Source organism: Oenanthe melanoleuca, chromosome 4A (assembly GCF_029582105.1).
Source record: "Oenanthe melanoleuca isolate GR-GAL-2019-014 chromosome 4A, OMel1.0, whole genome shotgun sequence".
Lineage (NCBI taxonomy): Eukaryota > Metazoa > Chordata > Aves > Passeriformes > Muscicapidae > Oenanthe > Oenanthe melanoleuca.
In genome coordinates, this window is record NC_079338.1 from 760,026 (window position 1) to 782,630 (window position 22,605).

The following is a 22,605-nucleotide window of genomic DNA, read 5'->3' on the forward strand; positions in this document are numbered from 1 at the left end:
GTTGGATTTCCTCTTGGACTTGGAAACTCTTGGGAGCTGTTGATTGTTATCTCAGTTTGAGGCAGAGCTGCATTTCCATGGTATCAGCCAGGGCTTGGCATGATGGAGAACACTGAGAGCTGAAGGGAGCTCAGAAAAATGAAAGGATAAAATTAAATTAACAGCTCCCAGGGGTGCTGAGCTCCCTCCTGCAGTGGGACAGCCTCTCCCAAGTGCCTGTCAGCATCAGGTTTGCATGGAAACCCCTGGGAATGCCAACCTCAGCACCTTCCTGCTGCTCTGCTCAGGCTGGAAAAATGGCAAATGAGAGGCTTGCAGAGCTCTCTTCTGTCAGAAGCCTCAGACAAAACTCACTGTTGGAATAAAGCAGATCTATTTCAGCACCATAACATTTTATTAAACTACACTATCAAAGTCACATTGATGGCAGGGAGAACATTGCTATCAGTGCATATTTCCTGGACTAAGACTGTATTTGGAGCATCCAGCACTTGCTGAGGAAAAGGACACTGGAACAGAATCCTTAAGAGACAGTAGAAAATTTCTACAAAATTCAGGGCAGTTGGGAACCAGCTGAGAGCTCCAACACTTCAGGACACAGCTGTCAGGGAAGGTGATTTGTAAAAAGTTGACTCTGAGGTGGTGTTGAACTCACTCAGCTGAGGTAAAAGGTGCTGGTGCCCAGCAGTTTTTAACTGGCATCCCTGTCCCTGCCTGTTCCCACCCCACACAAATATTGTGTACAGCTCCTTGTGACCTGTGCTGACACCTGGATACAACAGCTCAGAGTGTTCTACAGTTATAAAAACCTGCTGCAGCTCTAGACCAAACAATAAAAAGTAGCAGAAATACATTCTATACAGAAGTAAAAAAAAAACAAACCAAACCAAACCCAGTTGAATTCCAGACAAATATTAGAGTACATCAGGTTGGGTTTAAAAAGTCTCAAATCTAACACCTAGGTCACTATTTCTACTCACCACGAGCTCTGCCACAGCACCAGCTCAGAGTTGTGGCACAGAGAGGACACCCCTGGGAGGGGATGGGGCACCTTCCCCAGGGCTGCAGCTGGGCTGTGATCAAATAAGGCTTTTCCAGTCTTCCTGGGAAGACTCAGGGTTCAGTGAGGGGTGGGAGCTGTGTCCCAGCCCCAGCTCCTGGCAGAGCAGAGGGAGGTGAGTGCTGTGGAGAGCACAGTGAGGGGTGGGATATGTACAGAGTCTGCAGGGACATCATGCCCAGCCAGCTGGGATCTGCTCCACAGAGGGGTTCTGGGTCTCAGTAGCACCCATCCTTCCAGGAGTCATCCTCGGGGGCCTGGGGGGTCTGTGCTGCCTGGAGGAACCTGGGGGACAAAAAACATGTTAGAGACAGCTCCAGGTAAAGCCCAGAAACCTGGGGGCACAAAACAACAGCTCAGGGACAGCTCCAGGCTGTGCACACAGGTTTGGGGTTTGTGTTATTTACCAACACCTCCCTGCCATGGGTGAAGTGCTGCTGTCACACCCTGAGCACCAGCAGCACCAATCTGAGGCACTTTAAGGAAATTACTGTTACTGGATGTTTAAACACTGCTATCTGCCCAATTAACACTGTGGTGACCTCAGCCCACTACTGAGAAGAAGAGAAATATTTTTTAATTCCAAATTTAACTGAAGAGATTAAAAATAATGAGGTATGTAGAGCACTGCTAGAAATTAGAAGATTAAAAATTCCCTTTTTCATGGTTTTGAAGTAAGTAGATACATTTCAATGTAAGGCTGCAATGAGTCATTAATTAAAGATTGACAAGTGGGGTCAGTTATACCATAACAAGAAATCTGAATCAATATAATTCCTCTCAATCATGAGAGCTGTTAAAAACCCAGCAACAAGAAGAAAAGTGCTGGGCCAGCTGCTGCAGCCCTGCAGGTTCTGCCAGGGAGGTGTGAAGCCCCACTCACCTCCTGGAAGGGGTGGTTGCCTTTCCCCTGGGCACGGCCGCTCCTGCCGCGGCCGGCCGCGCCCGCAGGGCCGAGCCCTTGGCCACAGTGAGCACGCTGCTGGCCCTGGAGGTGCAGCTGCTGCTGGCAGAGGCTGTGTGCAGCTGTGCCCTGCGCCCTGGGGGAGCTGCAGGGCTGCAGGGCTTGCCCAGCTGCCTGCCAGGCAGCAGGGAGGAGGTGGTGGCTCCCTTGCAGGGCGGGCGTGCTGCCAGCGGGGCTCCCGAGGAGTACCTGAGCTTGCTGGGAGTCAGACCTGCAGAGGGGGAGGCACAGAAACACAGCCTGAGCTTCTCAGGGAGACATCAGCAAGGGCTAGTGAAGGCTGAAAAGCATAGTCCTAGTGTTGGAAACAAATTTCTGTTGAGGCTCCAAGAACATAGTTTTAAACATAACAACACTATAGTAAGAATACTGCTTACACTTTTTAGCTACAATAAGATAGATCATATGTGGGGTTTATATGTAACCTGGTGTGCTGGCTTAGGTTGCAATACAGGATGTGAAATACCAAAAGTGTGTATTCTACCACCATCTGTTAAACCAGGTGGGGCAGTGACCCTGATCTCTGTGGGATATCTCCTGTTAATGAGCCATCTTTAAACCAGCTGGGCAATCATCTTTATCTTCCCACAGCCCATCCTCCCTCCAGGAGATATCTCCTGTTCATGGCCAGTGAGTCCCAGGGCATGACTGATAAAATTCCATCATCCCATGGGAGATGCTCCAGCCAGGGGAGGAGCCAAGCCTTTCCTACCCAGATAAAAACTGACATTTTGGACACCAAGGCACCTTCTTTCCACTGGATTCCAGAGGAAAACCAGACCTTTCCACATCATCCCTGGAGCTTCAGAGGAAACTGCACCTTCTCCAGGAGCACTGCTCCAGCTGAACCACATCTGCCCCTGCAGGAGGATGCAGCCACCATTGAATGGGACTGTGCCAACACCCTGACTGACTGACGGGTGTCAGCTTGGATTCTGACTCTGGCAGGGTTTGGGATTGTTCTGTGTAATACTGCATTTCTATTTGAATTGTCCTAGTAAAGAACTGTTATTCCTAATTCCCTTCTCTTTGCCTAAGAGCCCCTTAATTTCAAAATTACAAAAATTTGGAGGAAGGGGGTTCACATTCTCCATTTCAAAGAGAAGCTCCTGCCTTTCTTAGCAGACACCTGTCCTTCAAACCAGGACACATGCTTAGAAACTAGAATAGTTTCTAATAGAATAGGTTAAGAAGTAATGGTTCAAGTTTGTGTTTTTAGCTTGCTGAGTAATTTGTCTATCAGAATCAATGCATTGGGGAGAGATTTGCTTGCTCCTGCTCCTGCTTTCTCACCTTCCTTCTCCCCTCACCATCATCATCCAGAAGAAGAGAGGAGCTGCAGCAGCAGCACTGGCCTTCCTGGGACCTCAACAAGAGCAGCTTGTACTTCTAATTGGGACTTTACCTCTATTTAGGACTCTATACTGAAAACTTTCAGCATGGTCTTTAACACTTGTGACTCTGGTGCCTTTGCAGACTGATGTGCCTTTAACAACTTTATAGCAGCTAATAATTACTCAGCTCTTTAAAGAAAACAACAACCCGAGGCAGGGGACACTGCAGCACCTGTGAAGGAGCTGTCTGTGCAGGGAGAAGGGCAGGGGTGTGTGAAGGGGGGCACTGACCTGCTGACCGCTGCTGCGTCCTGGGGATGCGGCTGCCGGGCAGCTGCAGGTCGCACTCCAGGCTGCGGCTGCTGCGCACGGCCTCGAGCGCGCGCAGGCTGCTGCGGGCCAGGTTGGGCATGCTGTGCCTCAGCTCCTCTGCAAGAAACACGGCCCAGCTCAGCTCAGCTCAGCCCCTGCTGCTGCTCTGAGCTCTGCAGATACCCAGAGCACAGCAGTCTGTGCCTAGTTCTACGCTGGCAGTAAGCAGAGGTGATTTTGAAATCACGGCGTACAAAGAAACATTTGAGATCATCCCAGCAGCACCATGAGCATCCCCAAGCCACATCCCCAGGTGCCACACTGGTGACTCCACCACCTCCCTGGGCAACCCATTCCAAGGCCTGACCACTTCTGTAGGGAAACAATTGTTTTATCACCTAACCTGGACCTCCCCTGGTGCAACTGGAGGGATTTCCTGGTGTCCTTTCACTTGGGACATGGCAGAAAGGACCAAGCCCCAGCTGGCTGCAGCCTCCTGCCAGCAGCTGTGGACAGCAGTGAGGTCTCCTCCAGACTGCACACCTGCAGCTCCCTCAGCCACTCCTGCTGGAGTGAAATCCTTCTGGGATTCTGGGATTTGTGGACATCAGGTTTGGCTCTCAGGTGCTCCAGCCCTCAACATCCATTTTATAGTGAGGGGCTCAGAAATGGACACAGCACTCCAGGTGTGCCGTGTCCTGCCTGGGGCTGTGGCCACTCTATTCTCCATCCAGCCCCTGCGTCCCCCTGGGCACGTGCAGGGCACTGCCACCTACCTTCCAACCCAGCAGCCCTGATTGATTTTCTCCTACTTAGAATTTTAAGCTAATTGGACAGCTTGTAATTTGTAGCTCTTATTGGTTAAAAACTCAATCCTCTGAATATCTATAAAAACCCCTTGTACTGTGGAATCAGATTTTGTCTGCGAACCCCTTTGAAGAAATAAACTTTGGAACTTCTGCGGCAAGGTCTTTCAGCAGGCTTGGTAACTGTAATTAACGCATCAAGGATTTGGGAGAACCCCCACCTAGCCCGGTTACCCCCCGGAGAGCAGCCCAGCTGCCGGCTCACCCTCGCTGGCGGCGCCCTGCAGGCGCTCCGGCGCCGCCCTGCGCGGGGCCCGCAGCCGCGCGGCCGCCGCCCGGCCCGGCTCGGAGGGGGAGCGGCAGCGCGGGGAGCTGAGCGGGGACGGCGAGTAGCGCTGGCAGCCGCGCAGGGCGGGCGAGCACTCGCACTCTTCCTCGTCCTCCAGGCTGTAGCTGTCCAGCTCCTGGTCGCTGAAGGCGCCGCCGCGCCGCAGGGAGTGCAGCGAGGCGCTGGAGCTGCGGCGCGACGCCGACGCCGAGCTGGAGGCGCAGTCCTGCCGCAGACCTGCGCGGGGCCGTTCCCCGCAAAAGGAAAAGGTTCGTCGGTGGGATTTCTAGGAATTCCCGGGAGGCTTGTGGGAATCCAGGATATTCCCCTGGATGCCTCCAGACCCAGGCAGGGGGATCAGAGGCCTTGGCACAGTGCCCAAGACCCCTGTGGGTTTGATTTCAGTCCCATCATTATGGGAAGAATTACAAGGCACAAAAAATAAGTAGAGAGTAAATTAGGTTGTTAGAAGGTAGAAAAGTGAATTTATACAATTGTTTATAATAAGGGGTCCAGAGCTAAGATGGAGGAATTTGGGTGTGGTATGTCTTTCTTTCATCTTTTGGGTCAGGATGGCACTTCTGGATTGGTTTGGGAGAAAGCTGGACAGTGCAATGTATGTGTCATGGACTGGAAAGTAATTGTAAACTCAAGAGACATCACTGGCCACAGAGTCTCACTTAGGTGTGGAAGCCTCATTTACAGGTATGGGAGTCTCATTTAGGTATGGGAGTCTCATTTAGGTATGGGAGTCTCATTTAGGTACAGGAACCTCATTTAGATATAGGAGCCTCATTTAGATATAGGAGCCTCATTTACAGGTATGGGAGTCTCATTTAGGTACAGGAACCTCATTTAGATATAGGAGCCTCATTTAGATATAGGAGCCTCATTTACAGGTATGGGAGTCTCATTTACAGGTTCAACCTTTCAATTTTGTTCATTCTGCACCCACCATCATTTCAAAGGTGGAAATAAAGATTTCTAGTGTGCCTCCCATGAAAACACACCTGCCTGGGTGGCACTTGGGTTATTTACAGCTCCTCACCAGCCTTTACTGAAGTTTTCCTGCCTGACCATATATAAGAACTTAAAAAAACCACAAGAAAACCAAGCAGACACAGAAGCAAAACTCACTCTCTTCCTGCAGGCGGGCCATGACCTGGACATCAGTGAGGTCCTGCAGCTTGTAGCCCATGGAGATGGAGTCGTCCGAGGTGCTCAGCTCGCTGTCCACCGAGGACTGGGAGCTCAGGGCCGAGTGCATGCTCAGGTACCCTGGGGAGAGGGACACAAACCCAGTGAGACCCTCCCAAAAACACCAGCAGCAGCAGGGATCTATCCCAGGAATCCAGCAGAGCACCTGGGAGCTTCAGGTCCGGCTGGGAGAAACAGGAAATCAGAAATTTTTACATTTTCAGTTTTTAACCTGCAGGCTTCAGGTGCTTTTCGAACAAGGGATGTGAGGCTGACTTGGTCAGTGCCCATGTAAAAAATTCATTTTACACCTGAACTTCACAGCTGTTTTCCATGTCAGCAGTTACTTCTCTTCCAAGCTGGCTGAAGAAACAATGTGGGGAACCTGCTGCTTTTTCCTGCCTGGCTGGGTTTGATCACAGCTTGAAAGGGCTGCTCGGTTTTGCTGGGAAATGGTTTATTTTAAAATCACTGCTGAGTATTCAGGAGGTGCCCTGCCTTCAAATCTTCTCATAACATGGCTGGAAAACTATGATGCTTAAATAATGCAGTGACACAAGTGTGGCTGTACATTAAAGGTGCATGCTGCACAAATACACACTCCAAGTCAAGATATTCCAAATTAAAATCCCACTTCTTTCCTCCTGGTGTCAGGAAAAGACTGTAAGAGTTGAAATAAATCCATCCTGAGCAGGGCCTGCACCTGTAGGATGTGCTGGAATGAACAAGCACAGGTTTCCTGCTGTAATTAGCAAACAACAGCTTCAACACTGATTAAAAATCCAGCTGGACCTTGAGACCAGCTTTGTAAAAGGCAAAACTCCCAATTCAACTTGTTTAGTTTGGCTGTTGCATTTTAAATTGCTAAAAATAGCCAAGGAGGAGACAAAAACAACTTTTTCCATCAGTAAAGCTGAGCTGCTGATGGTTTTCAAACAGAAACCACACCTGGGTTTTGTCAAAAGGGAAGTCACTGTTAAACATTTTCCATTTGAAAGGTAGGAAAGCTGTTTTTTCTTGGAAATAAAAGATTTGAGTCAGTCAGGTTGACAGGAAACTTTAAACTCGTGTTAGCACAAGGCACAGGGAAGAGGCACCTGAGATGAAGTGAACTCCTCATGCTCTGAAAGGCCAGAGCCTGTCCTGGCTTCCCACCCAGCAGAGTGAACCTTCCAGAAGCCAGAGCCACTTTGGTTTTACTCATCAGGAGCTGCTGCTGGGTGAAAAGGTGCTCAGATACCTGGACTGCCCCCCAGCCTCATATAAAAACAAGAAATTGTCTTAGAGGTGTTTCCCTGCAGAGCTCAGCTGGCAAAAATCCTCAGTCCTACCTGCATCCTTGAGAAAAATGTTAATTTCTATTTATAGCAGAAAATCAGATCTCAGAACCAAACCTGCACCTGTGAAAACAGCCACAGGCAACCCTTTTCCTTATTTTAGAGGGGAAAAAAGTTCACTGGACATCAAGTTTGGAGGCAGAGACTGTTAAACATGCTTTGTGTATTGAAACATGCAAAGTGGGGTTTAGCAATTTCCACACAAAACAAACAAATAAGGAAGGAACAGAAGAGTCCTTTGATGGCAGAGCCAAGAGACAAAGCCTTGGTGCTGGGACAGCAGGAACTGCAGCAGGGATAACAAATGGAGCTCCTGGAAGGGTGTCCTGGCTCCTCAGGCACAGGGAGGCTGCAGCCAAAACATTTTGGAGCAGCTTCATCATCAGAGTTGTGCCTGAGCTGCCTCTGAGGTAATGAACCTCCCTCACACACAGTGAGGGCTGAAGGAAAACTTTTATTTTGTTTTAGCTGCCCACTCTTGAATTGAAGGCTTTGGCAGCTTTCTGTTCCCTGCATTAATCAATATTCCCAAGAGAAAAAACCTTGCCCAGAAAACAGAATCCAAGTAACTTTATAAAGATCACATCTACACTCTACAACATTATTCAACAGCAACATATTTTTGCCCTAACAACTGTTTTCTATTTTAAGCCACTTAAAATTAGTACAATAATAAATATATATATATATAGAGAGAGAGAGAGAGAGAGAGAGAGAGAGAGAAAGAGAGAAAGAAAGTAGAGAAACCCAAACCAAGAAGTAACTCCAGGACATTTAGAATGCAAGGAGGTTTTTCTCCCACACAAATGAAACCTGGGTGAGGAAGGCAGCAAAACAAAGAGGAGGAAACACCACGAGTGGCCATGAGACCTTTTCCCTGTACCAATCCCTGACCCTCCTTGCATTTTAAAGAGGCCAGTGGTGCAGTGCCATGCCATACCTGAGCTGCCACAGGTTAGTAGTGCTTTGTTAGTCGATTTGAGGTGCCCAGGAGAGTTTAGTGCATTGCTACAGGAGCCTGCCTCGGAATTCAGGTTATGGGCGCTGGGAGATGCCAGGGGGCTGCAATACAGGTTTTTCCATCTACTGGCTAGAAGGAAAAATAAAAAAAAAAGCCACAAAGGTTAGCAAATTATTTAGGAAACAGAGAGCAAGGTCAAGAACAAGATACAGGGTTATTAAACAGGATTAAATTCTGCAGCACAGGGACTTGGTGGTAGCAGTGCCAAGTCCCCCACTCGTGTCCTTTAACTGGGTTTGTCTCTCCTGAGGAATTCCAAAAGTGACTCCTGGCAAGCTTGGCTCCAAGGAAGCCACACATTTCACAAAGCTCCAGTGATGGGCCTCCCAGATATTTCCATATTTCCATCAATATCTGCCACTTCTACACCCCTACATTTCAGAGAACCCACCCAACTTCATGTTATATGTGAGTTATTCTGAATTTTTATGATGGAACCAAGACAGTATTAACCCACAGAAATGGTGCCAATCCAAAATAAAAACCAGCTCTTTGAATTAAATTCCTTCAGCTCACACACACCCATATGTTCATAAACCAACCAAAATAAGGCAGGTGGCAAAAGATTCACCAGATTAAGGTGTTTTTTTTTGTTTTTTTTTTAATTTCTCCCACAACTATTATCAGGTCAGACTAAGCACAGCTGAAGCCTGAAAAAAGAGGGAATCAAATATATTCCATTCAAATTTCTAAGCACTGATGGTTTATGAAAGCAAATGAAGTTTGTTCTCAGTCTATTCAGTTATCTCCAACCAGGAATGCCAAGGTTAAACTCAAGAGAAGCCTGAGATCTCAAGCAGTGCTAAACACAGCAGAATGAAAACTTAAAAAAAAAATCACCCAGACCAAGCCCCAGAGCAGTGACCTCAGACTGCAAATCACAGGGCTCAGAGTGCTGGTTAAACTGAAATCAGAATTCTTGCACTCCCATGGAGACAAAGGCAGGCACCACAAACTCTGACAGCAGCATGGGGACCCAGCTGGGCCTGGGTTCCAGAATTGATTCCAAACACTGATTCTCTCAAAGTGTCACTTTTCCAAACACAGCTTTTGTGTCTGCAGCTTCCTGAGTCCATCTCTGCAATAAACCTGCAGCAATCCTGAGCAGGAGAGCTGGATGAGAGGGGATCTAGAGCAGGTGAAAAACAGTTCCAGGTTCCTTTGAACTCCTCAGTGTCCAGCCCCTGTCACACAAACCTGGGGGCCAGGTGAGTGACACAGGCAGGATGTGCACCAGGTGATGCAGGAGCAGAATAAATTCATTTTTGTCCTGTGAACTGCATCTGAATAAATTCATTTTTGTCCTGTGAACTGCATCCGGATAAACTCATTCTTGTCCTGTGAAATGCAGCTGCATAAACTCATTTTTGCCCTGTGAACTGCATCTGTTCTGAGACTCTCCCACCAAAGGCCAGGTGGAAAAGCAAAGCCCCAGAACACTGCTGTGGTCAGGGATGTCCCCACTGCACACAACACTTCAGGCAGATGAAACCAGGATTAACACAGCCCACAGCCACCAGGAAGTGATTTTAGGGAAGGATAAACTAGAGGAAAAACCTGTGACATAATTTCTTTAAGTTTAATATTTCATTGTTGTAAGCTTTAAGCAGCAGAGAACTTTTTCAGCCAGGTAAGAGCAGCTGGGAAGATCCAGCAAGAACATCCAGAGGAGGAATAATCACCACTAGGAACACTCAGCACCAGGAGCTCTTCTCCAAAAAAAAACAACTGCAAGAACAGCTTTCCACAGTTCTCTCCCCACTCCCCAGCAGCACTATTATCCCTCTACACATTTCTTCCATTTAAAAATACTTAAATATTAACAAAACTTAAAAATTCAAGAGCCTGACAACACCAAGCTCGATTTTCCTGTTGAGAATGAGATTTGCAAGAGCAGCAGAGGCTGCAGCTGCCCTACCTTGGTCCAGCCTGTTGATGAGGGTTCTGCAGGCAGCCTCAATCTCTGGGCTGGGGTTGTCCAGCACCTGCCTGCACCATTTCAGAGGAGAGGCTGTTTTCTCATCCACTGATTTCCTTGGAGACACATAGAGCCTTTGCAGGGGTTCAAAGGAGACAGGAAGAAATGCTTGTTAATTCAAAGCATGCAGCTAGCAAAGTGGCATTTGCTAGAGTGTAACCAAGTTACTCAAATTAAAAAATACAGGTTTAAATTAAAAAATTCAGGTTTAAATTAAAAAATTCAGGTTTAAATCACTCAGAAAGAAAATGTACTGTCACAACAGGAAAATTCACTGGCTCCACAGAGAAACCCCCAGGCTGGGCTGGAAATGAAGGTGTTGGGACACTCACCTGTCTGTCCCTCCTCCAAACCCCCTCAGAGGCACTGAGGGTGTGAGCAGCTCCCAATTGCAGCTGCAGCTTTTGTTTAAAACCCCCTGGATGTTCCAGGTGTTTGTGTCTGAGACACCCAAAGGTGAATTCCCACATCCCAGAGATAAAAATTCCAGGGATAAACCTTCAGTGCAGGATTCAGACATTCCCAGAAGTGTGGCTGTGCCTTCTCTTCCCTGTAATGTCCCATCAATTCTCCTCCTGCCACATCTCTGCCACCTCCAGGGTTTTATATGGACACCCAGGATTAGCCTTATGGATAGACACATTTAATCATCTTAAACTCCTGATTATTTACAAGGGATTGGGTGCAAAGCAGCATCTCCAGCAGATTTCCAAACAGAAAGGCCAAAGCTGGAAGAGCCTTTGCTCTAAAAGCACTCCAATATTTTATTTACACATCCCCCATTTGTATTTTAAAAAACAAAAAAGCAGCTCCCTCTTTTTTAATGTTTTTGCTGCTCAGCAGCACATTCAAAACTTGTAAGGGGAAAGAAAAATCAGCCCTTTGTATATCAAAAGTGAAACTGGTTTTAATTCTTGCAATTCTTTAGAAAACTTTAGCATGGATTTTGAATATTCTAAACTCTGCTGTGCTTCTGCAATAAACACCTTCACAGCAACTGCTCCTGTCTCTGACAACCCAAACCTATGAATAACTCCCACTGAGCTCTGCTGAGCTGCTTCTGCACCCAAAATTCCCCAGCAGGAGCTGCTCCCTGCACACAAACACAAGTGCTGCTTCCCCAGCTCAGGAACTGCTCCCAAAACCCCTCCTGGCCACACCTGCAGCCACACCTGAGCATTTCTGGAGCTCCCAAAGCTGATGCAGCCAGGCCAAAATCCAGTTTTTAAGCACTAAGTGGACATGAGTTAAGATTTCAAGGGATGTCAGCCTGTGCCTCAGCTGCCTCCTTCTCTCTCCCCCAACTTTTGCCACTCTGAGCCCTTCTGCTCCAGTTACTCATTCTCTCACAGCCAGCTCACCCATAAAATCCTGATTTCCACAACAGAACTGATGGAAATCAGCAGCAATGTCAGTCACTGTCCCACTCATTTCTGAAAATCCAGGTTTGAAATACACAGAGACACTGTGGGGCCCTGAGCAGTAACACCAACACCTGGCCAAGACAGAACAGAAACAGCTGGGATATTTAAAATAGTGTACAGCTCTCCTGGCAGGAATTTTAAAATATTGTTCAGGTGCTGCCCTGGTTCCTGTCCTGGATGCAGACAGCAACACTCCCCAGAGCTGGCAGTTTTTGGGGTTATGAGATAAAGCATCACTGCATGCAGCAGCTCTCAAAATATTGGTTTTTACCTGGAGAGGGACATTATTCCCTGTTTTTTGCCTTCTGACTTGCCAGCCCTGCCTCTGACCAGAGTTACCTTTTCAGGGAACAGACACAGCCTCTTCAGTACAAGTCACACAGAAAGCTTTCTCCACCAAGCTTTACACAAAATAAAATAAATAAAAAAAAAAAAAATCCAAAGGTTGATTTGTTATTGGCAAAATAAATGCTGAGGAATGAATAGAAATATTCCAAAGGTACCTCTCAGGGCAGACCCCCCAGCAAATCCTGCTGAGTTTCTGCATGGATAAATGAGCATTGCAAGCACTCAAATCCAATCAAAGCCAGGAAGCAAAGTGCTCCCTCTCCCTGGATTTATTGTACAGCTCAGACCACAAAAGGAGCAGTAAAATCATCACAAAAAAAGAGGCCAAGAGCCTCCTCAGGGCAGGTCAGGCTGCTCTGTACATATTCCAGGTTAAAGAGAGAATCCTGCCCTGCACATATTCCAGGTTAAAATAGGGAATCCTGCCCTGCACATATGCCAGGTTAAAGAGAGAATCCTGCCCTGCACATATTCCAGGTTTAGGGAGAGAATCCTGCCCTGCACATATTCCAGGTTAAAGAGAGAATCCTGCCCTGCACTTATTCCAGGTTAAAACTGAGAATCCTGCCCTGCACATATTCCAGGTTAAAATAGGGAATCCTGCCCTGCACATATGCCAGGTTAAAGAGAGAATCCTGCCCTGCACATATTCCAGGTTAAAATAGGGAATCCTGCCCTGCACATATGCCAGGTTAAAGAGAGAATCCTGCCCTGCACATATTCCAGGTTAAAATAGGGAATCCTGCCCTGCACATATTCCAGGTTAAAACTGAGAATCCTGCCCTGCACATATTCCAGGTTAAAATAGGGAATCCTGCCCTGCACATATTCCAGGTTAAAGAGAGAATCCTGCCCTGCACATATTCCAGGTTAAAATAGGGAATCCTGCCCTGTACATATTCCAGGTTAAAGGACAGAATCCTGCCCAGCTCCTCACCCTGTTTCCATCCCTTGTTTGCTTGGCAGAGCCATTCCCAGATGGAGCAGAGCTGTGTGGGAATCAGAATTTTGTCAATAAAATCCCCAGAGCATCTGGAATTTGTGGCTTTTGCTAGGACCTGGAGACAAACTCATTCCCAGCTCTGGACTTTGATTTTTTTTTTTTTTTTCTGCTGACAAGTCCATTGGCAAGAGAAGCTCTCACAATTTCCCCAAACCCAATTAAGTGAACACAGCTCAATTCTTCAGAGTGCTGACAGGCAACTTACTAAAAAAAAAAAAAAATATTTAAAAGGAATTCTGGTTTGATTTCCCAGCACCAGGGTTCCCCTTTTCCTTCTGCAGCAGCTTTGGGAAGGGCTCAGCATCCTGACTTCTCCAAAGGGGCTGGCACAGCACTAAATAAAAGCACCTCAAATCTGTGAATGTGAGTATTTCTCTGGACACACTAAGAGCCAGAATTCACCTTTTCCTAGGTCAAGAAATCCAGTGGCACCCACCAGAGGCTGACTTAACTCAGCCTCACACCCAGGGAGCTAAAACAGCCTCACCTTAGAAAAAGGAGGGTGTGAAAAGCTAAAAACCCTTGGCTTTGTTTAAAAACACTCTGAAGTTTTCTTTCTGGCACTTTCAGCCCCTGAGGCTGTTTGGTTTGCCAGGTTTAACTGAACCCCAGAAACACTGGAAAAGCAGGAGACACCCCAGAGTCAGGCAGAGCTTAACAAAGCCCAGCTCAGAACCAAGCCTTACCCTGCAGTTTGTTCCACCAGCTCAGCACTTTGGGTGTTCTCTCTAAATGTCTCTGAATGTTTTTCTTTTGTCAAATTGCAAATGAAAATTGGTTATTTAGATACTTACAAGGCCTCATACAAAATGCACAGAGTAAACATTTGGGCAAATATTCCCAGTTTGATGTATTGGGGGTTTGTTGTATAAATTATTCAATATGAATGAGATTTTCTTTGGCTTCTGAGAGGAAACCCTTCAATAATAAAATTATTGTTTACTACTGTTTGTGTTTACCCTGTAAAACAGAGTGTTTTGTGACAAACATCTCTGTTAAAGACCCAGTGCCACAAGGACTTTGTTTCCATTAAGTTGCAGCCATTCATAAAAAAATTTGTGACACTCTGCACTTTATTCTGACATAAACCAAGGAATATTCCAGAGATGCAATTTCCCTCATGGAACCAATGTCACAGAAGGATTTACAGGAGTTAATGGCCACTGTTAGATTTCGAAATTCCTGCTTTAAAAAAAAAAAACCCCAAGAATGCAGGAAACACAACTCATGCACCAAGAAAAAGCATCCTCCCAACTGAGTAACAGATCAGAGCAGCTCTAAGAGTGCAATTTCAGCTGCTGCTCATGCAGAGCAATTGCAGCAGAAATCCCTAAATGCTGAGAGCAGAATTGAGGCTGCAGAAGGCTCCAGAAGCATTAGGAAATGAAACTGAGCAGAAAGCAAAGGCCAGTGCTGGGTTATTATCCATCTTCCACAGCACTTGGCACCAGTGGGGCAGCAGCTCCAAAAATGGCAAACACTGCACTGAATTTCAGACCTTTTGAGTTATGTACAACAGAGCAAGGACAAGGAGACCTCAAGTAGCTGGAAGTGTTTAGAAAATGTCAGATTATGGGATACATCTCCCCCACGTGCTAAAAGGCAGCTGAATTCCTCTCAAGGCATGGATTTCAAACAGGTAATACATTCATTTTCCTTTCCTTTACATCTCAGACTTCAGAGAGCTGACTTTCAGATTTAGTACTCTGCTTATGCTGTGCTTATCTCAAATCTAAACACTCCTGCTGAACAGAAATCCTAACACTGACAAGGCTGGGGTAGAAAGCCACAGTGAAACATGATCCAGGCTCTGAAATGATGGAAATAGAAAGGAAAACATGGGAGAACACTCCACACAAAAACATTCTGCTGGTAGCCCAAGGAGAGGTCTGAGCTTTATTCCTAAGAAACTGCAGAGAGAGGAGAAAATGCAAAGACACTTTCTTGTGTCTATTTAGGGACTAATCCTGCTGAACAAAGCACCAAAACCCAGTCCTCGAGTCAGAGCAGCTCTACAGCTCACATTAAATGAATCTCCTGACCCAGCCAGCAGCCCCTAGAGTGATCCCAAGGCACCAGAGTGCTGCTGGGTGTTCAGGGAATAAGAATTTTGTCAATAAGAATCCCCAGAGCATCTGGAATTTGTGGCTTTTGCAAGGACCTGAGAAGACAAACTCATTCCCAGCTCTAGACCTTGATTTTTTTTTCTGCTGACAAGTCCATTGGCAAGAAAAGCTCTCACAATTTCCCCAAACCCAATTAAGTGAACACAGCTCAATTCTTCAGAGTGCTGACAGGCAACTTACTAAAAAAAAAAAAAAAAAAAAATGGAATTCTGGTTTGAGTTCCCTGCACCAGGGTTCCCATTTTCCTTCTCCAGTCTGAGAAAACAAGATTGCAAATTGCTCTCTAAGTCATGCAGGTGTTGTCAGCAGCAGCCTGTGACAAGGAGGGATCACAGGGAAGGGAAGGGAATGAATGGGTGACACAGACACAGTCTGTAAGTGAAGTTCTCCCAAAGTTAAAGGCACAAGGTGCTGCACTGCATCATATCCATATTGGGGGAACTTCTCCAGGATTTAGTACAAGCAGCAATGATTTCCTCCAGTACACTGAATTAAAAGTCTTAAATGTGAATACAGAAGAAGGTCACTGGACACAGAGCTAAGGGTGAAAAACCCCATTCCCAGGAAGCTGCTATCTCTGTCCAAAGCCCAACCCAAGGGCACCCCAGTGCTGTGCTGAGCACAGGAGCTGCCCTGAGTCCAAGGTGAGCATCACTGAGCTCCAGTTCCATGGGACTGGTCCCCAGGATATTTACAATTTTGAGCAGCTATTTGAGAAAGGGAGCTGAGGGAGCAGCCAGAGGCCAGGGCAGAGTTACAGCAGCTGGGAGTGGGCACTGCCTCGGGTTTCACACTCACAGCTCCAAAACAGAGCTCAGAGCCAGGGCAGCTGCACACAAACTGCTGCAAGGCCCAGCTGAACAAAGGGAATCCCTCCAGAACTCAGCAGGGATTGAGACTCCACCTGCAGAGAACAGCACCCCATCCTTCTTCCAGGGAAAAGGGATGTACAATTTGAAAAAGGATTGCAAATACACAACACACTCAGCTGTTCCCTTTGGATTTGCTCACTCCAGGCAGAACTAAATTCCCCCCAGCAGCAAAGCCACCTTGTTAGAGCTCATCCTAAATTAAGGGGTGTTTGTTGGTGGTTTTTTTTTTGGTTTAAGAAAACCTCACCTTGTTAGAGCTGATCCTAAATTCACAGAGAATTAAGGAGTGTTTGTTGGTGGTTTTTTGGTTTAAGAAAACCCTCCCTTCCCCTCCAAGCAGTTTTCTGCTTCCTGCTGTGGAAAACACAAACACCTGCAGGGGTTGCATGTGGGATGTGTTTATGGAGACAGTTTGGGATTTTTGGCAATAAGCACAGGCACTACTGATTGTACACAAGATTCACTCCCCACTTGCAGAACAAGGAGTCACCACTAAAAGCAGTTTCCTGTTTCAGCAGGTTTGTTTGACAAGAGGGAAAGGGAACAGATGGAAGTGATGCAGCACAACCCAAGATAATTTATGGAAAGAGCACTTGCACCAGTGCTGGATCACCACCCTTACCCAGCTCCTCAGGGGCCTCTTTGTCACAGGTTACCCTGGCAATAAAACAGAGGAAACAAACCCAGGAGGATCCTACAAGGTGCAGAGTGAAGGGCACTTGGGAAAGAAGGAAAGGGCAAAGAACAGAACTCCCAGGCACAGAATCTCTCCTGATTTCACTGGGCAGCATCCCCTGCCTGGGTAAATCCCTGAGACTTAAGAGAATCTGAGGATTCTCCCCTGTCACAGGCTCTGTAAATGTGAATATAAACCTGGCTGCTTCCATAAGCACAGAAATAATCAAGCCAGTCTCCCTTATGCAACTTGTTAAATATATTCCCTTATTTATTTATATATTCTCTTATTTATTTATAAGAAAGCTGCTCCAAATGCTGTTTAGCTCTATTGAGGAGTTCCAGTGATCAAGTTAGAGCCAGTATTTGGGTTTTAAAAGTACACTTGCAAAGAAAAAAAAATCCTGTTTTAAATATAACCTCAAATTCAGGCTGAAGCTGATGCCATGACCTCATTGAGCTCCACTCCATTAACAAAAACTTTACCTTCCCTTCTAGCAGCTAATGAATGTTTGGAGCTGAAGGTTTGGTTTGTGTTCAGCAGCCCTGTCCTTGCTGCCAGATTCATCTGGCTACACAATTTTGAAACCTAATTTGCAGAGCCCTGAGGCTTTTCCTCCCAAGTCTTACAAATTAACAGCTCTGGGTAAAATCTCAAGTAAAATCTCAATCTGCAGGAGCTGGAATCTCCTTCAAACTTTACATTTCCCTTGCCCTCCCCAAGGTTGTTAATCTGCTGATTTATAAAACAAGTTCTAAACAAGGCTGGTGGTGGAGGGGAGAGTCCCAGAGAGTCGGGTCAGTTAAGGATTACATCATTGATCTGCTTCAGTTCATGTCTCTGAACAAAAGAGGTGCTTAACTGGAAAGAAAAAGCCTTCAGGAGCTGGGAATGAGTTGGTCTCCTCAGCTCCTAGCAAAAGCCACAAATTCCAGATGGTCTGGGGATTTTTATTGACAAAATTCTTATTTAAATGTGGTATCTGACAGTTGTGTGCAAGGTTTAAAAGCTCCATTATTCACTCATCTGCATGTGCTAAATATAACTCAACTTAGAGGAAAGGAAGCTGTGGCTGGAAGGAAGGCAGGAAAAATCACCTACAGGTAAACTTATTTTTTTATAAAATAATGGTCTGGCACAGTGGACATAAAAATAAGAGCAGTCACTAATGAGAAGTGCATTGTGGCTGTACAGAAACCAGCTCCCAGCTTTAAATCCCAGGCCTGGGGATACCTACCAGCAATCCTCCTCCTCGGGGCAGTTCTCCAGCTCCAACACTTTGACTTCATCCAGACCTGCGTGGCTGGGGAGGCCCTGGAGATCTGCCCCCTTTTCAGTGGGGCTGTGTTCATGGATGGCAGCTGGGCTGTGGATCCCTGCCATCAGCAGGCTGCCCAGCAGCTCGGAGCTGGCACTGGGATGCACAGCTGAGGGACAGCACCCATTGCTGCGGCTCTGCTCCCCGCTGGGAGACACCTCCTGGGGGCCACAGCTGTACTGCACTGCTGCATCCAGGGCTCTCTTGAAGCTGTTCTCTCCTTCCTCCTGCCTCATCTTGCTCAGCTGGCTGTGCAGATCTGCCATCAGCTGCAGCTCCTGCTGCTCAGCCATGGCCTTGATGCTGCTGTTGATCTCCTTGAGGCCGGGCTCGTGGTTGTCCACCCCAGCACGGATGTCCCCTGTCCCCAGCAGGCTCCTGCTGTGCTGGCTGTCCAGCTCCAGCCTCCTGACCAGCTCCCTCAGCTTCAGCACCTCGGGGCCCACGTCCTGGGGGGGCTCTGTGCCCATGGCTGAGTGCTCGGGGGCGTCTCTGCCCAGGGCTGGCTCCAGAGCAGGGTCCTGCTGGATCAGCGGGGAATTCCCGGGCACCACCATCCTCCAGGACACTCCAGCACTCTGCAAACATCCACATTTCACACAAACGGAATTAGACACTGGGAATTGGAATGGAAGCTGTCTGAGTTTCATCCAAATCCAAAAAGAACCACTGCAAAACCCACAAATTGCTCTTTTGAGCTGCAAGGATGTGCACCTGCTCTGCTACCAATGAGCTGAGTAAAAGGAAGCTGATTTAATCCCCCACAATAGTTTGGTTTCCATGTGTTTACCAACAAAATACTTGAGAAAAGCACTGATGGAGCAAAGTCAGGAAACATCATTAACAAGGTGCTGGCGTCAGGCAGCAACAGCAGCAAGAAAATGGTGAAAACATCCTTTGTTCATTACCAGGTTTATCCTGGAAAAGCAGAAAAAACTTGGAAAAAATTCTGTGTCACCTTGTACCAAAGTAACAACAGGAACTGCAGTTACTGTGGTATGTGAAAATAAGCTTAAATAATGTTTATAGTGGTGTTTGTTCCTGTTACAACTGAAAAGAGAGGGGGGAAATCAGCAAAAAAAAATCCCAACTTAAGATTACATATTCCACTAAGTCAAAAAAAACCATAAAGTGCATTTCACACTAGTTTTACAACATGAGCAAACCCTGCTTTCCCCCTCCACCTGATTTATGTGAGTTTTCAGTTTCACTGGGCACACTCATTTCCAAACTGACTCTTCACTGAAAACCCCCAGTACTGAAAATCCCTTAATTAACAGTCCATGGGGCAGTAAAATGGGTTAAAAACCAGAAATCCTCTGTGTTTTACAGACTGAGAGAAGAGGGAGTGAGTCAACACAGCCAATTCAAAGTTTAAAAACTGAAGCACTTGTTACAACAGCAATCAAACCCTGACTTTTTGTGGCTGTGGCTGCTCTTCCCCCTCCCTTTGCTGCCTGAAAATGTCACCTGTTTTTAAGTGCCAGTGAGCAAAGGAAACCACAAAAACTCAGCACACACAAAATGAGGTTAAAAACAGACACCCCCACAGGCACCTCAGCATCTCTGTATTATTTAGGCACTTGTAACAGCAACAGCTGTTTAATTTCTTTAAAAATACATTTTGTTTTGTTGGGTGTTTTTTACCTGATTTTTTAAATTATTATTATTTTGGTCCTCTATTTGCAAGATGTATATTTTCAACTTCCACTTGAGTTAATAAAAATACAAACAGCATTTAGGAAGAGCTGTGAGTGAACAGAGCACACTTTGCACCCACAGTCCAAACCCTGTAAGGCATTCTGCCATGGAGAAAATAAATTTAAAACAAAGTAAATTGGTGGAGTTGCCAAGCAATCCCATTCCCACCCATGTGCCAGCTCCAAAAATCTCCTGGTGTGGATTCCCACTCCCACAAACCCACCCAATCCTCTCAGGGTGATTCCCAAAGAGATCTCTGAGGAAGGGAGATTTCTGAGATATCCCAAAGCTCTGAGGATGCACCACTGGGAATTTTAGGAATTTCACTGTCCAAGCAAAACAGCTCAAGGAAAGAGGTTTAGCACATGGATCACCCCAAAAATCAGTTCCACCCCAAAGGTGAGGAGCTGGAAAAAAACCTCACGTGAGGAAAAAACACAGCTTGAGGGGGAAGAGCAGCTGAAAAGTGTTTGGTTCTGGAGGGGTTCTGGAGGGCAGTGATGGATATGGGGCTGTGTGAGGGGTTCTGGGGGGCTGTGATGGCCATGGGGCTGTGTGAGGGGGTTCTGGGGGGCAGTGATGGCCATGGGGCTGTGTGAGGGGTTGTAAGGGGGTTCTGGGGGCAGTGATGGATATGGGGCTGTGTGAGGGGTTCTGGGGGGCTGTGATGGATATGGGGCTGTGTGAGGGGTTCTGAGGGGCTGTGATGGCCATGGGGCTGTGTGAGGGGGTTCTGGGGGGCAGTGATGGCCATGGGGCTGTGTGAGGGGGCAGTGATGGCCATGGGGCTGTGTGAGGGGGTTCTGGGGGGCTGTGATGGATATGGGGCTGTGTGAGGGGGCTGTGATGGCCATGGGGCTGTGTGAGGGGGTTCTGGGGGGCTGTGATGGATATGGGGCTGTGTGAGGGGTTCTGGGGGGCTGTGATGGCCATGGGGCTGTGTGAGGGGGCAGTGATGGCCATGGGGCTGTGTGAGGGGGTTCTGGGGGGCTGTGATGGATATGGGGCTGTGTGAGGGGGTTCTGGGGGGCAGTGATGGCCATGGGGCTGTGTGAGGGGTTCTGGGGGGCAGTGATGGATATGGGGCTGTGTGAGGGGTTCTGAGGGGCTGTGATGGCCATGGGGCTGTGTGAGGGGGTTCTGGGGGGCAGTGATGGCCATGGGGCTGTGTGAGGGGGGCTGTGATGGCCATGGGGCTGTGTGAGGGGGTTCTGGGGGGCTGTGATGGCCATGGGGCTGTGTGAGGGGGTTCTGGGGGCAGTGATGGCCATGGGGCTGTGTGAGGGGGCTGTGATGGCCATGGGGCTGTGTGAGGGGGCAGTGATGGCCATGGGGCTGTGTGAGGGCGTTCTGAGGAGCTGTGATGGCCATGAGGGGGTTCTAGGGTGCTGTAACGGCCATGGGGCTGTGATGGCTACACGGGAAGCTGTGATGGCCACAAGCGCTGTGAGAGGGCTCAGACAGGCCGGGGGGCTGTGATAACCGCGGGCTGTGATAGCCGGGGGCTGTGAGGGCTCAGAGCAGCTCCCAGAGCCGCGGGGATGAGGGAGAGGACGCGCTGAGGGCGTGTGGAGGGCTCCGATGGCCGTGATGGGGCTGCGCGCTGCGCGGCACCGGCGGACGCGACCCCCGCGGGGGGCACGGGCGCGGCCGGTCCGCAGCGAGCGCGGCAGAGCCGGGCGCGGCGGGCACCCCCCCTTCCCTCGCACAGTACCTGGACGGACGGACGGACAGATGGACGGGCGGGAGGATGGCGGGCGGTCGGGGCCGGTGCCGCCTTTCTCCGGCGGCTCAGGCCGGCCCGCGAACGGCGGGAGGCGCCGCCCCCGCCCCGCTGTGGGGAACGGGCGAGGGGCGCGCTGCGCCTGCGCGGGGCCGCCTCAGGCACGGCGGGCGGGGGGCGCGGGCAGCGGCGGGTGAGGGGAGAGAGGTGAGGGAATGGGAGTGAGGGAAAGGGTGAGGGGAATGGGGGAGTGAGGGGAAAAGGGTGAGGGGAGAGAGGTGAGGGAATGGGGGAGTGAGGGAAAGGGTGAGGGGAAGGGCGAGTGAGGGGAAAGGGGTGAGGGAAAGGGGGAGTGAGAGGAAAGGGGTGAGGGAAAGGGTGAGTGAGGGGAAAGGGTGAGGGAAAGGGGGAGTGAGGGGAAAAGGAGTGAGGGGAAAGGGGTGAGGGAAAGGGGGAGTGAGGGAAAGGAGGGGGTGAGTGAGGGGAATGGGAGTGAGGGAAGGGGGTGAGTGAGGGGAAAGGGGGAGTGATGGGAATGGGAGTGAGGGGGAAAGGGGTGAGGGGAAAGGGGGAGTGACGGGAAAGGGAGTGAGGGAAAGGGGTGAGTGAGGGGAAAGAGTGAGGGAAAGGGGTGAGTGAGGGGAATAGGGAGTGAGGGGGAAAGGGGTGAGGGGAAAGGGGTGAGTGAGGGGAAAGAGGTGAGTGAGGGGAATAGGGAGTGAGGGGGAAAGGAGTGAGGGGAAAGGGGTGAGTGAGGGGGAAAGGGGGTGATTGAGGGGAAAAGGAGTGATGGGGAAAGGGTGAGTGAGGGGAAAGGTGAGGAGAAAGGAGTTAGTGAGGGGAAAAGGAGTGAATGAGGGCGAGGGAATGAGTGAGGGGGAAAAGGGGTGAGAGAAAAGGGTGAGTGGGGGCAAGGGGTTGAATGAGGGGGAAAAGGGAACAGTGAGGGGGAAAGGAGTCAGGGGAAAGGGTGAATGAGAGAAAAGGGGGTGATTGAGGGAAAAGGAGTGAGGGGAAAAAGGGTGAGGGAAACGGATGATTGAGGGAAAAATGGGGAGTGAGTGGAAAGGGTGAGTG

General features: G+C 48.5%; 1 protein-coding gene across 2 annotated transcripts; it reads right to left on the minus strand.

Annotated features, from left to right (window-relative positions):
* Positions 1 to 5: 5 nt before the first annotated feature.
* LOC130252994 (SLAIN motif-containing protein-like) lies at positions 6 to 21,656 on the minus strand. Of its 2 annotated transcripts, XM_056491159.1 has the most exons (9): positions 21,520 to 21,655; positions 18,024 to 18,682; positions 10,278 to 10,411; positions 8,279 to 8,428; positions 5,942 to 6,082; positions 4,742 to 5,041; positions 3,650 to 3,787; positions 1,944 to 2,235; positions 6 to 1,345 (listed from the first exon to the last, which is right to left on the minus strand). In XM_056491159.1, the coding sequence occupies exons 2-9, from the start codon at positions 18,659 to 18,661 to the stop codon at positions 1,279 to 1,281; spliced, it is 1,860 nt and encodes a 619-aa protein (XP_056347134.1). In that variant the 5' UTR covers positions 18,662 to 18,682; positions 21,520 to 21,655; the 3' UTR covers positions 6 to 1,278. The 2 variants fall into 2 exon arrangements, with proteins under 2 accessions (XP_056347134.1, XP_056347135.1); XM_056491160.1 differs by lacking the exon at positions 8,279 to 8,428 and having other exon boundaries at positions 21,520 to 21,656.
* Between the last annotated feature and the right edge of the window lie 949 nt (positions 21,657 to 22,605).

Coding starts and splice junctions, on each gene's coding strand:
- LOC130252994 (XM_056491159.1), bottom strand. CDS start 18,661: ATGGTGGTGCCCGGGAATTCCCCGCTGATCCAGCAGGACCCTGCTCTG. Junction 8,429..10,277: donor CATCAACAGGCTGGACCAAG/GTAGGGCAGCTG, acceptor TTTTCCTTCTAG/CCAGTAGATGGAAAAACCTG. Junction 3,788..4,741: donor GCAGGGCGCCGCCAGCGAGG/GTGAGCCGGCAG, acceptor TGTTTCTTGCAG/AGGAGCTGAGGCACAGCATG.